Here is a 13,484-nt window from a genome sequence, read left to right on the forward strand (position 1 = left end):
TGCTGTACTACTCCCTTTGATAGGTAATAGGTATCTTTGATAATAACTGTGCCTTACATGTAAGTACTTATCATGTTCCAATAAGTGTACTATTCACTTCATAAACTAAAACCGTAGTGCGGGGAGGCTCAGATATTTTGTCCAATCTTTTTTAGATATTATTAGAAGTAGAATTTCAGCCCAGGGAATCTGCCAGAGCCTTCATACTTAATTACTATATTTTGGCAAACATTTTGAAATGAATCAAAATTGGGGATTTTTATATAAGCATTAAAAAATAAATTGAAGACAAGGTAAATTAAAAACAGCTATATACTTGATATTGGTGAGGTGGTCATGAGAAGAGAGATGTTTTAAAGGGTGCACTTACTGCCTTTTTAAACCTTAAAATAGGGAATATGAAACCAATTACTTTTTTTTTTAATGTTGTATACACAAGCCCATTGTGTTTGAATACAACATCAGAGATGCAGTTACTTTGTAGGTCAATATTATCATAGACAATAGTAATAAAATTTAATTCAGAATTAGAAAACACATTGGAAACATATTTTCTTAATCCAGAATGATGGAAGTCTGTCATCCCTCAGCAGATAGGAATGCCCTAGGATTGAATTTAAATCAATATATAAAACCTAAAATTAAAAGCTAAAATTGACATTTTTTCCTCTCTTGAAAGCTAGAAATTAAATTAGATTTTTCTTTCTCTTGTTTTCTCTTCCATTTCTAATTCTTACACATTTCTTCGGGAGATAAAGCTTTCAGTTTTGTTTTTTGTTTTTTGTTTTTTTTCAAAAGTAATTTTGGGTGCCAGAAAGATGCACTGCGATTTGACAAAGACTGAAACTCTTTAAAGACTAAGGTTATCATCAGTAAATCAATACAGACAGAGGCAGGAATGTACAAAGACCTTGCACTCTGATCGAGACATAGTGAATGAGAGGAGAAAAAGAAGAAAAATGGTGACAGTGTGTCAACAGGCCATTAGGAACCGTTTTCGTGTCCTGACTTCCTCCTCTTTGCTTTTGTTTTCCGTGGGGCTGTTGGGCATACCTTACTGGTGGAAGCCTACCTGGAGGTGAAGGGCCCGTAGATTTTCTGGGAGTGGCAGAGGGATGTGGTCCAGATGGTTATCGGTGAGGTAGAGGTGATGGAGATCGTACATGTCCTGTAAACATCGCAAACGTAGGACTTAGTGGAAATTAACGGAGCCACAGTTGTATTTTACATTCCCTGTTCACGCAACTATTTGTAAAATAATACATGCTTCTCAAGGTCTTGTTTTGCAAAGATGAAGCAAATCACCAGGTTACTACACAATTCAAATGAGTTTTGGAAAAATTAACTGTACGCAAATATCTCTTGATGAAAAAGTAAGATGCTTCTCAACCTCTACACAGAACCTTGTTTTCACTCTCACTTTCTCAGTTTAAGCAAGGCAGTGTCTCGCCATGGAAGACATTCTGCACAGGATTTTGAGGATTTGGGTAAGGCAAATGAAGAACGGCCTTTGTGTTACAGGGACGGAGAAAAGAGAATTTCTGTCCAACAAAATCCTGTTCTCTCTAGTACAAGTACCAGGAAAAGGGCAGCCTAGCAAGACAAAAAAACATTTAGACAGTAACAGGTCTATACTAGCCAAACACCACAGAACAAACCCTGACTCACCACCGCCCAACAAAAGCTGAATGGGGAGACTGAACTTTGACCCCTGGCAGGCTACAATGAGGTGTCCTAGCTCCCTCCCCTACCAGGGTTACTGGAGAGCTGGTGGGGAGACAGGACTTCTGTCATTGCTCAGTGCTAATGGGTCCTCACAGCCCCCTGCACTCTCCCTGCGTCCCTTCAAACAGGATTTTAAATTTGTTTGTTTAACAGAGATTTAGAAGAGCAGCTGGAATACAGTAAGAGTGGGTAAGAAAGCTGGTTGGTGAGTGTTCTCATACTCTATGCTGTTACTCTAAGAAGACCGGTTAGCCCCAAACTCGTTCTCTTCACTTAGAAAACAAAATTTCTAAGATTAACCGAATCCATCTTTTTTGCGAGGTAATTTGAAAGGCTTCTACCTGAAGGCACCACGCACGCCCTGCACAAGTAGTCCTCCCTTAAGCCATATAAAATATTCGCCTTGAGCGCAGTTCTTGGGAAATACAGATCCTCTGGCTGACACCATTTCCAGGCATCCTTAGAGCCTCGTGTTCCAGAGAGCCCTTCACTCCTTACACAAGCTCTCTCTGCCCTCTCTTCTTGTTGTTCGACCAGCCTCAGGACTTACCAAAATGCAATATTTCCCAGAAGTTTGATAAATTGTATTGTATAGTTTATTTTAGGAGGTAAAAATCTCATCAAATTGAATCTCCTTATGGAAATAAAAATGCTAGTCATTGACGGCAAATGGGATGGAAGGATGAGTCTTCCATATCCAAACTTAAAACTCACTTTAAATGCTTCTTGCTTTATTCCTTTTCTTCCAAGCCTATTGTTGCTGATATCGATAAACGTCAAAGTGTTTGGCAGTTCCGGGAGCTGCCTTATTTTATTGTCACGCAGGACCAGCTCCCGGAGGTGAGGTAGCTTTCTGAATGCATCCTCATCAATCTCGGATATTAGATTTGATGTCAGATCGATCCTTCTTAAATCATCTAGAAGGAAAAATGAAGGAAGTAGTTAAAAACTCTTGACTATGTTTTGCTCACATAAAAATATGAAGATAAATTTTCCCACATGAAAGCAAATACGAATATGAAGGTAATTAGCACTAGACAATTAATGAAGCAATCATTTCTGACTACTTTATATAAAAATTTGTTTCCACCCAATACTATACATATTTATGTACTTGTAAGAAAGCATAATTTTAACAAAGATATTGACATATTATATTTAAAATAACTGGTCTTTTCCCTACATTCTTTGTAAGCTTTGTCTAGATTTTGCTGTATAAAAGGTTTTCCTCAGTGATGACAGATTGCTATATTTTCTAATAGTTATAGATACATTAGCATTAAAATACAAAGGCATTAAAAAGAAATTTTCTAATGATTAAAACACTTTATAAAGACAAGTACCAAAATTCTTCTAAGTTGGCAACAATTATGAATTCAGAATGTAGGCTTGTATGCATCAATCATAAAGCAATTGTGCTTTAATGGAAGTCTATTCAAACAACCCAAATCCTAGGAAATATATGACCATGACATTTTACTCAATGTCATGACATGATAATGAGTTCTAGCTTATAAAATATACATATTTATGATCCTATTTCTTGAAAACATTGTATTTGAAAATATCAACTATATAGTTTCATAATGACCTTTAACTCTTCATCATTTTTTCACATAATTAAAGCAAACCTTCAAATATTTAAATAAGAAAAAATAGTTGATTTATGAACCATATTTTCATAATCAAGTTTTATATTTAGTACCAGCATTTTATAGTGTAACAATTTTAGGGAAGTGTGTAAAGAAGACAAGGATATTGGTGCTGTCATCCATACTTAGGCTTGCGAAGTCGTTTTTGTTGATCTTTTTAATTTTGTTGAAGCGGGAATAGAAATAAGCGGTGTTCTTAGGCAGTGGAGGGATAGCATCAAGTTCACGGTCATCACAGTATACGGTGGTGCGTATACATGTACACAGAAGGCAAGTTGGAAAGTCTAAAAGGTAGAGGCAAATAATTATATGTAAGTAACAAAAGCAATTTCTAAGAAATAACGTGATTAGATGTTTGTTAAATAAGTTTACAGTCTCATGCAGACCATCCTGCTATATTTCATATTTTCTCATAGTTTTCTATAAATGGAAATCAAAGTCAAATGTACCAATTAAAGCAGCCACAATAATTAGTATATTCTTCGTACGGTTTTCAATTTTATTTTAAATTCCGAGTGGATACAGTATGGATGTTGCTTTTATCCTTATTAGAAATTCTCTTTTCAAATGTAGCTATTAAGACTGTGGTTTTTGTAAAGTTAAAACAGCACACATAATATTTTTATTAGGTCTTTGGTTCAATATTTAAACACCCCACTGAAACAATCTGCTTCAAGAAAAAGATAGGGTAATGATCATTAATATGAATTCACTCAATATGTAATTATGGAATCCTTTCTAGGTAAATGACACTGTGCTAGCTGGTGAAACAGTAAGGACCACAAAGAGGAGACACAGTTCTATTTTATGATCCTTTATGTAAGTAAGATAAATGTGAATCATACAAATAAAATGATGACTGTGCAAAATGTCATGAAATAGATGAGCATAAAATAGGGGAGTTTGACTCAGTCTGCCAGTCATGGTTCTCTGAGAAGGTGATAACCGAGTTGAGATCTGCAAAAACAGCAGGAGTTGACCACCCACTTCACACTGGGCGTGAAGTGTACAGTCAGAGGAAGCAGCATGTGCCAAGGCCCCTCACTTTGGATGGACTGAGAGATGGTCCACGCGGCTATAGCGCAGAGAGCATTGAAATGTATGGGACGTACCATACGGAAGCCTCATGGGCTGTGTTATGACAGGTTTTGTTCCTTATCCTAAGGATGGGAAGGGTATTGCCTGATCAGATTTGCATATTAAGAAATCACTCCGCTTGAAGGTGCGTAGAAGACTGAGGGAGGGCAAGGGGACAGAGTAGAGATAAGTTGTTATCTAGGTAAAAGATGATAGTTGCTTGGCTGGGGTCATGGTGACAGGTCGAGAAGGCAACAGATCCAAAAGATATTTGTTTTTTGTTTTTTTTTTAAAGATTTTTTTTTTTATTTATTCGACAGAGATAGAGACAGCCAGGGAGAGAGGGAACACAAGCAGGGGGAGTGGGAGAGGAAGAAGCAGGCTCCTAGCGGAGGAGCCTGACGTGGGGCTCGATCCCATAATGCCGGGATCACGCCCTGAGCCGAAGGCAGACGCTCAACCGCTGTGCCACCCAGGCGCCCCCCAAAAGATATTTGTGAGGTTGGATTATATGTCAATGTATTGGTCTGTCTCTATCACATGCACGCGCACACGTACACCTCCTTCTCTCTCTGTTCAGTGGTGCTGCAGAGGACAGCAAGCTTCCAAGGAAGATGGAAGAGCAATGACCAGAAGGAAAGGAGAAAAAGAGAATGGAGAAATGTTATGGAGGCCAGATGGAGAGAAAGATCTTGAAGGAAAAGGGAATAGAAAACATTCTAAGGCTGCTGAGATGTTGGGTAAGTTAAGAACTGAAAATATCTCTTGGATTAGTCATTGTGGTGGTTATAGTCTACTTCGGTAAGAACTGCGGAGTGATGGGGCTGGAAGCCAGATTAACAGCCAACTGAGGAGGGACTGGGGGGGGCAGAAATAGTTACAGCAAATACAGACAATGCTATTGAGATGTTCATGAAGGAGAAGAGAGAGATGGTGATAGGTATAAGCAGATACATTTGCGGTGTGTAAATTGACTGAAGCAGGAGAAATTTGATGAAAAAGATCCAAAGTAGGAGAAATTGAATATCAAAAGGATCCTGAGAGGGCAGGAGGAAGTGGGACCAGAAGCATCCTACATGTGAGAGGGCAGACAGTTGGTCTGTTGTAACAGGCTAAGGAGAGGGAGATAAGGTGCATATACGTTTCCATGCAGGTAAAGATGACATCTGAAAGCAGAAAGACTGAAAAGCTGCTGACCAGAGGATTGTCTTTCCTCTGTGGAATGGGAGGCTCAGCTCTCTGAGGAGCTCGAGGAGTAGAGGGAGGAGGAGAAGAAGGATGTAAGATGTGAGATGAACAAAGGATGTGAAACAGTCAAGAAAGAAACTAGATGGAATGATGGAAGGACTTTCTCGTGATTGCTCATGGTCAGTTCACTCCAATTTCACTGGGACTTACCTAGTTTTAGCCTTGAAAATTCCCCACAGTGGGACCCCTCGCTCCAGGCAAACCAGACACTTGGTTGCCTGAGTGGACGGATCCATTTGTGGTTTATGATCAAGAACTAGTAATGGGGGCACCTGGGTGGCTCAGTCATTAAGAGTCTGCCTTTGGCTCAGGGCGTGATCCCCGTGTTCTGGGATCGAGCCCCACATCAGGCTCCTACGCTGGGAGCCTGCTTCTTCCTCTCCCACTCCCCCTGCTCATATTCCCTCTCTCGCTGGCTGTCTCTCTCTCTGTCAAATAAATAAATAAAATCTTAAAAAAAAAAACTAGTAATGCACCTACTGAGGTCTTTTTGCTGTCATTAAGTAGGAAAGTTATTTACAATAATAGCTTGGGGAATGAAAACTATTTTAAGACTGGAAATCTAGGAAAGACAATTTAAGGGGAAGCTGTAAAGTATTTAACACTTGCCAATTTTTCAAATCATTATAAATTAATATTTGCCACTTACAAAATTTTTAAAAAGTAAGGCATTTGATTCTTCTATATATTCAAGACTTTGCTAATTTAGCAATAGCTGCTTAGGGTAATTTATAATAATATATTCACACCAGTTATCATTTCATTCTCTTTTTTCCACTCATAGCCCAAGTCTACTTTATATGACTTCAGAATGTTGTTTTTATTATTAATAGTAAAAATATATGATATTTTGATTACTAATGCTCTAAATATTTCTTTCCAAGCTATTTAACTTTGATGAATAGGTAAGATTTAAATTTAACTTTAAAGTTTAGAATTTCTGGTGATGCTTCATCTGTGGAAATTAAAATGTGAATTAAAGTTTTAATTAATTTCATTACTCACCCTCAGACTAGTTTGGAGATAACTTTTTTTTCCTAAAGTTATAGAATTTTTTATATGGTTTCAAAGCTGACATTCTTGAGCCATAATTTTGACTAAAGCTTTTGAAAAAATTGGGCACTATGTTTTTCTGTTGTTCCTTGGCTTGGCTGAAAGACCTGAGTATAGGTAATGATGCCAGATCAGTCAACTATTGATGGATCCGAAATTTCTTAAAAGTAAGTAATGTTCTAGATATATTTAATTTCCGTACTGGAAACTTTCTTCTGGGCACTTGCATTTCCTTCTATTGTATGTGTCTCTTCTTGGTTTTATTTGAAGAGTGTTCTACTCCATAGAATGTTAACTGTGTGGAAAGAATACAATGTATTCATTAGAGATACTGGCTTAGGGTTTAGTGGTCTCCATTTGCATTTCAGCTCTGCTATGTACCACCTCCAGGACCTTGGACAACTTTTACATTAGGTTGGGGTTTTAGTTTTCCTATTCGTAAAGTGGAAATAACAATACCTCGTATGTAATATCATTCCGACTCCTCAAAGAGTTCATATACATAAAACACTTCAGTGGTTGGCATTTACATAGCATTGTACAAAAGACAACTTTTTACATTACTTATTGGTGAACAGTTAAAAACTGGTAGATGCAGAGAGTAGATGGGGGCTACGGGCGGGGCTGGGTGGGGAGCGACAGGGGAGGGGAGTTGTTGGGCAACAGGTGTCAAGTTTCAGTTATGCAAAATAATTAAGTTCTGGAGATTGGCTGTACAACACAATGCCCAGAGTTAACAAGACTATTGTACACTGAAACATTTGTCAAGGGTAAAAAAAAAAATAGACTCTTTTATCAATAATAGAGTCATGAGAATAACTAACATTTATTATGTTTACTATGGGTCAGGCACTAAATTCATTCATTTAATCCTTACAACAATTCTGTGAAGTAAGATCTATTATTTATTATCCCCTATTTTAGGTGAGGAAGCTAAGGCAAAAAGTATTGATTGCTTTGCTCCAAATTGTGTGTCCGGCAAGTCCCAAAGCTGGGATTTGAATGTCCTCCCTCTCTTTTATTCTCTCAGTGTGTTCTGTACAGGGTTTTGTCATATTCCGTGGAGCACATTATTACCTCTGCATTTGTTTGCCTGTCTGTCTCCCTGTGCTAGACAAAAATATCCATGAGAACAGTAGTCATTTTAAGTTAAGTTTTGTTATCTCCAGAACTTAGAGTACAGAGGCACTCCAACTCTATACTCATAAACCTTTGCAGTGGGAATTCCACTCATTTTTCTATACCCCCTTGCTATGCCATTCTCCGTGTGGGAAAGCCGTCTGGTGTGAGTCCGTCCGAGTACCCCCAAGGATGGCACTGACAAATTCTGACAAGGAATATAGACAGATCATAGAATCATATTGAGTATCAGGAACTCTTTCTCATTAACTAAGAGGCTGTGGTTTAGACCACCTTCAGGCTGTACAAGATGGAGTCCGGTGTTACGGAATGCTTTCCACTCAGCTGCTGCGAGGGCTGAATGAGAAGCGACCCATGTTCCCGTAGGTACACAGACAAGAATCAGAACAGGCTCGCTTTAACCCAGTGAGTGAAACTAACAGCTGTGTGATCTCTGACAAGTTCCTACCATTTTTGAGCTAGTTTTCTCAGTAGGAAAGACCTGAGACCTTCACACACAGGTTGTAGTAGTCACATGAGAGAATGTGAGGTGAGGACTGTGACCCACAGAGAGTCTGTGTCCATTCAGCGTAGACTATTACTACTGCTGCGTCAGCACAGTCCACCAGCATTACCTTATCACCCTGAACTGCTGTGGCCCGCTCTGTCAGACACAGAAATCTCTCATCTTGCTCGTAGGGTAGTGGATTCTTTGTTCTAAAAATGCTTTCCACCACAAAGGTTTGGAGGGATGATGCTCGAGAAATATTTTTCCCCAAATCTTTGGTAATTTGATAATTTCCATCATGCCAAAGCTGAATTATTAAAACTGCTTTGTATTTGAATACAAAATACATGTGTGTCTCCTACTTCAAACCCAGCCTATGGCAAAACTTTCCCTGTGGGTCATGTGGGTTGCCTGTGGCATTGAAGTTTGGCAGCTTTGAGGTATGACCAAGTGGACTTAATTCAGATCAGCCTTGATGGACCTGACCTTCATTGGTGTGTGGGCCCAGAACCCCGGTGAATTCAGGCTCCTGCGGAGACGAGCCATCGATCAGTCTGGGGGTGGACTCCTCCTCCTCCTCCTCTTCAGCCTCCTCTGGAGGTGAGGGTGGGGTAAGGAGCTCTTTGTTCCCAGAAGGCATCACTGTGGCTATTTCAATCTGAAAAAGAAACAAAATTTCATCAGGCAACCTTCTTAATCACCCATCCTATGAGGAAGGGACACAAATTTTAAAAGTAACCAATTTTGCCACAAGAGGTCGCTAGTGTTCTGAAGTTCAACGCTGCTGGGCCAGCTCGCCTGCCTGAGTGCCTGTGGTTCTAGTTACTGTTGTTGGTTTTAATTAATTTTGCTTCTCAGATCTTAGTAATAATTTCCAATGCCCATGGTTTTTGGGGGTTTTTTTTTTTGTCATCTTGCTCTTTCAAACATTCTTACATGTTTATTCGTTTTTTAAAAACCTCATTTATTGTTTTCTAAATACCTAGCATTGCAAGAATGCATTATTGTTGTGGAAGATTCAAATTAATCCAGAAGTTTGCAGAATAAAATCCCGAAGTCCCCTTCACCCTGAGGCCCTGATTCCATTCCCTTTGACGATAACAACCATTAAGAAATTAAGGTGTATATTCCAGCCCTTTTAATCCTTGGTTTCCTAGATTCAAATATTCTGGGTTTGCTTTTTGGTTTTGTTTTTGTTTTTTTATAATTTACACTTCTTCCAATTGTTTTACTGTAAAGTATCCTTTCTGCCAAAAGAAAAATATATAGAGAGATATGAAAACTATATGATTAGATTATGATGTGCCCTTTCTCATATACTTTCAATATTATTTTGAGTAATAAGTATTATCAACAATATTTAGGTTTATTATATTGACCTTTTTGAGAGCTTTGACAATGGAGGGAACTTATTAAAACCGAAAAAATGCTCAAATATTTTTTTAGGGATTGTATCTTGGATTATACTTGGTTTTCTTTTCTTGCATATTTTAGGTAATGAGTAACTGCTCTTAAGAACACTGTTTGCATTTAGAATAACTCCTTATTCTCAAATCCCTTCCCATGCCTCAATCTCTTTTCCTCTGTATTACTTAATAAACGTCTACCTCCCTGACAACCTTGTCACTTTAGGCAGGAAATCTGCTCAAGACAGTTTGTTGGCAACATGCAGCACCCACTTTTGGGGACGTACTGTCTTCGTGGCATCCCTAAAAATCCCAGATTCTCCTTTTCCCACCCTGATAGGGCTGCTTGATCCTTCCCGCCCGTCTTTATTTGCATTTATTAAACAAGCAAAAAAAACACACAAATTACCTTCTAACTTATTTAATGTCAAAATGACATGCACAGTGTTACTTTTATGTGTAAAATAAGTACATAACTAGGCTAGATATTTTCTGAGTACTTTAGGTAGATGTTTTAGATAATCACAATATTTTAAAGCTACATTTATTATTTAGTATCATTTTTTAATAAATTTGAATACAATGCTTCACAAATGAAAATTATCCTTTTAAAGGAACACTAAACTCTTGTCAGTTCAGAATTGTATTTCTTTCTGTGTTTCTGTAGAGTCTCCCCATTTCCTCCCTTCCGACACTGTATTGAAATGACTCCATCAGTTTTCTGCCTATCCAAGCCTCCTAGATGGTACACTCTAAGTTATATGTTTTATCTTTGTAACTCAAGGCTGTAGCATAATAGGTGATCAACAAGTACTTATTAAATATAATTTAAAAACTGCTTGTCCAAAATGTATCTAATTCACAGCTTTATATTTCATTTTAGAGATTTTACTGATAAGAATCACAAATGTGTTGGTGCTCACTTTAAATGCACCTAAAGCAGGAAATCAAACCAAAAGCCGCTCATACTGTATTTGGTGCATCAGGAAGCCATACATGAAGATATTGTAAAACCTGGCCAGAAATCTCCACTTGAGAAGATGGGGCACACTTCCTTAAACAGGGAGACATACGGTTTCCATCTGCAGGATCAGAATGAAGCAGATTTAGAAGGAATAGACCTGCAGAGACCAAAAGGAGGCTCCAGGAAGAGCGGAAATTGAGACAGATGTTTCATGGAATGGAGGTAGCCTAAAGGGAGAAGCACATTCCAGACACGTCACCTTGAATCTTTAGCTTTGCAGGAAAAATGTTTGCACATACTTTCTACAGATAATTGTTTTTCCACTGATCTGACGTGAAGCTGTAAGATCTCACTTGTCATCCAATATAATGAGGCAAAAACAGCTTTCGTGTTTACCAGAACCTGTTTTGTTCATGCTTACTAGCTAATAAAATGTGAATGTTGGACAATTTGAAGACCAAGGGAGAGGAATGCTTTTTCAGCTCAGCCAAATCCCAGAACTGTAAACTCAAAGTGTTGTTCCTGGTAAGCTGTTCTCGTTGCAGACACATTTATTCTCACTATTGAATAGAAATGGTTGAGGCTTCTGTCTTTTCTTCTTCTTCTTCTTTTAACAATTTCCATACTGCAATATGAAGTTGTGAGGCAATGCGTGCAAATAAAGAAGGGAAGCCAGGAGAGCATGAGGACCTGGCTGTCCATGTGGCTGACTTGTAGGCTTACGCTACAGAGACCGAAATTTGGGAATAAACACAAATGGCCAGGAAACTTCCCTGCCCCTTTTTCTCAGGCTACAACTGGCAACCCACAAATGCAAATATAACTGAGGCTCCGATATAAATATTCATCCTTCTGGAATTTTCCTCCATTATTTTTCCTTTTACCTCCTTGTTTTACTCTGACCTCTTCCCTACTAAATTGTTTTAACTTTTTTATTATATTTACCTGAATTTTAGAAACATGATAAATACAAAGGGTCACTCCTGCCTATGGCCTTGGACTTAGCCATCCCTGTGTTTGCATATCCTCCTGACATAGGACCAGCAGGGCACATCTCTGAGTTGACTGGTTTGTAGTAAGTTGTCTGTTTCCATCCCTTTTTACTCGGCTTTAGAGCTAGATAGTTTATGTCATGGTGGACTGTATTTAGGCGTACATTCCATGCCCGTGAAAGAGTACGTCTGTACCAGAGATGACACACACATAGCCCACAGACAGTGACCCTGGTAGAGTGAAATGTCGCAGATGTCAGCTTGGAGCGATAATAGTGCCAAGAAGAGTCATCAGGCCTGCCTCGGCCTCTGCACCCCACACAGCCTTGACTGCATGAGAGTAACCCAACACCCCAGTACAATCTCAGGGAAAAAGGACTTGACATGACCCTCAGGTATCTTAGATGAAGCCTCTGCTCCCTGGAGACATCAGGTCTCTCAGTCGAAAGTGATTCAGTTACCTTTCTTGCTGCAGATGATGTGTACTGAGACTTTACCAGCAATATTTACATCGTTCAAAAATACTGCAAGAGATTTGAGACTTTCATTCTCCAATAATCAGAAGAGTTATCCACAGAAAATCTTTCTACGAAAGTACACAGTACCATTTTAAGTGGTAACGTTTAGTTATAAATAATTTTAGTCAAATCCATTTATCTCTTAGCAAAAAGCACATCTAAATGACCCGTAGGACCATATTGCTACCATTGAGTCTACTTAAAATGTTTGTCTTGATTTCAGAGTAAAAATATGAAAAAAATAGTGCGTTTGGAAACAATAGTCATACTTCGTCCTGACTGCCTCCCTCCCCTCTGCCAAGGGAACCCTGTCAGTATTGACTTCTTCTTGAATATTCTCCTTATACCTGTTAGGGATGGTCACAAGCCATTTGCTGATGCTAAGAATGTGTTTCAACTAATAAAACATAATGTGTGGTTTTTTCCTAATATTTTGATATCTTTGGATCTCAGCACTTAATCTGCAGCTAAATTTCTAATGAGGAACTTAATGAAAATATCACATGTGCAGAACAGAAAGAGTTCATGATACCTAGATTGGATTCCTACCCTCGTGAATGAATGCAAAGATCACTGAATGAAAGGGTGAAATTGTAAATGATGGAAGATTTGCCAGTCTTTATAATTATCTAATAAACCAGAATGAATGTGCCAGGCATTACACTTAAATTGTGATCATTATGTCCGTTTTATCTGTCAGTATTATTTTCAAACATCTATCATTAGTTTCTTTTTTCCTCCTGTGTCCACCACCATCACCGTAATCTAAGTCACTACCCTGTCTTGCTGGGAATACAACAATAGTCTACTCACAGGGAGTTGGCACCTTCTCCTTTATATATTCACTCTGTAATGAGAATAAGCTCTTAAAAAGACAAAGCTGATCATGTCAACCTCTGCTTAAAATCCTTAAATGGATTTTTATTTTTCTTAATAGCCACAAGAACAGTGGCCTTGCAGAAGCCCAGAAACAGATTGGTTAAGAGGAGGAGACTTGACTCTAGCCTACCTCTGAGACCTTGGGGGAGCTACTTTATCTCCTGAGCGTCCGTTTCTCTATCTGTGAAATCCTGGTATATACAGTAGATAGTATAGCTGTGTTAGGATGAAAACGTTAATACATGTACTAAGTGCCGTGGAAATTTGCTGTTATTATTTGCTATTTTTATATTTGCTATTTTTATGTTATATTTGCTATTATTATTAAAATAAATTCAAAACT

At 38.4% G+C, this 13,484-nt stretch overlaps 1 protein-coding gene and 1 long non-coding RNA gene across 2 annotated transcripts in view; one reads left to right on the forward strand and one right to left on the reverse strand.

Moving 5' to 3' along the window:
* The window catches only part of EPYC (epiphycan), a 32,967-nt gene that overhangs the window by 2,952 nt on the left and 16,531 nt on the right, over window positions 1-13,484 (reverse strand). Inside the window, exons 2-5 of the mRNA XM_011235021.3 lie at window positions 8,869-9,040; window positions 3,503-3,661; window positions 2,440-2,642; window positions 1,073-1,168 (exon numbers count right to left, since the gene is read on the reverse strand). Coding sequence (XP_011233323.1) covers window positions 1,073-1,168; window positions 2,440-2,642; window positions 3,503-3,661; window positions 8,869-9,040 — 630 coding nt within the window. The remainder of the gene's footprint in view (window positions 1-1,072; window positions 1,169-2,439; window positions 2,643-3,502; window positions 3,662-8,868; window positions 9,041-13,484) is intronic.
* On the forward strand, window positions 4,472-6,070 carry LOC117796443. Its single transcript, XR_004620969.1, has 3 exons — window positions 4,472-4,599; window positions 5,035-5,194; window positions 5,608-6,070. It is a non-coding gene; the product is annotated as an uncharacterized LOC117796443 (long non-coding RNA).

This window comes from Ailuropoda melanoleuca, chromosome 15, assembly GCF_002007445.2.
Source record: "Ailuropoda melanoleuca isolate Jingjing chromosome 15, ASM200744v2, whole genome shotgun sequence".
NCBI lineage: Eukaryota > Metazoa > Chordata > Mammalia > Carnivora > Ursidae > Ailuropoda > Ailuropoda melanoleuca.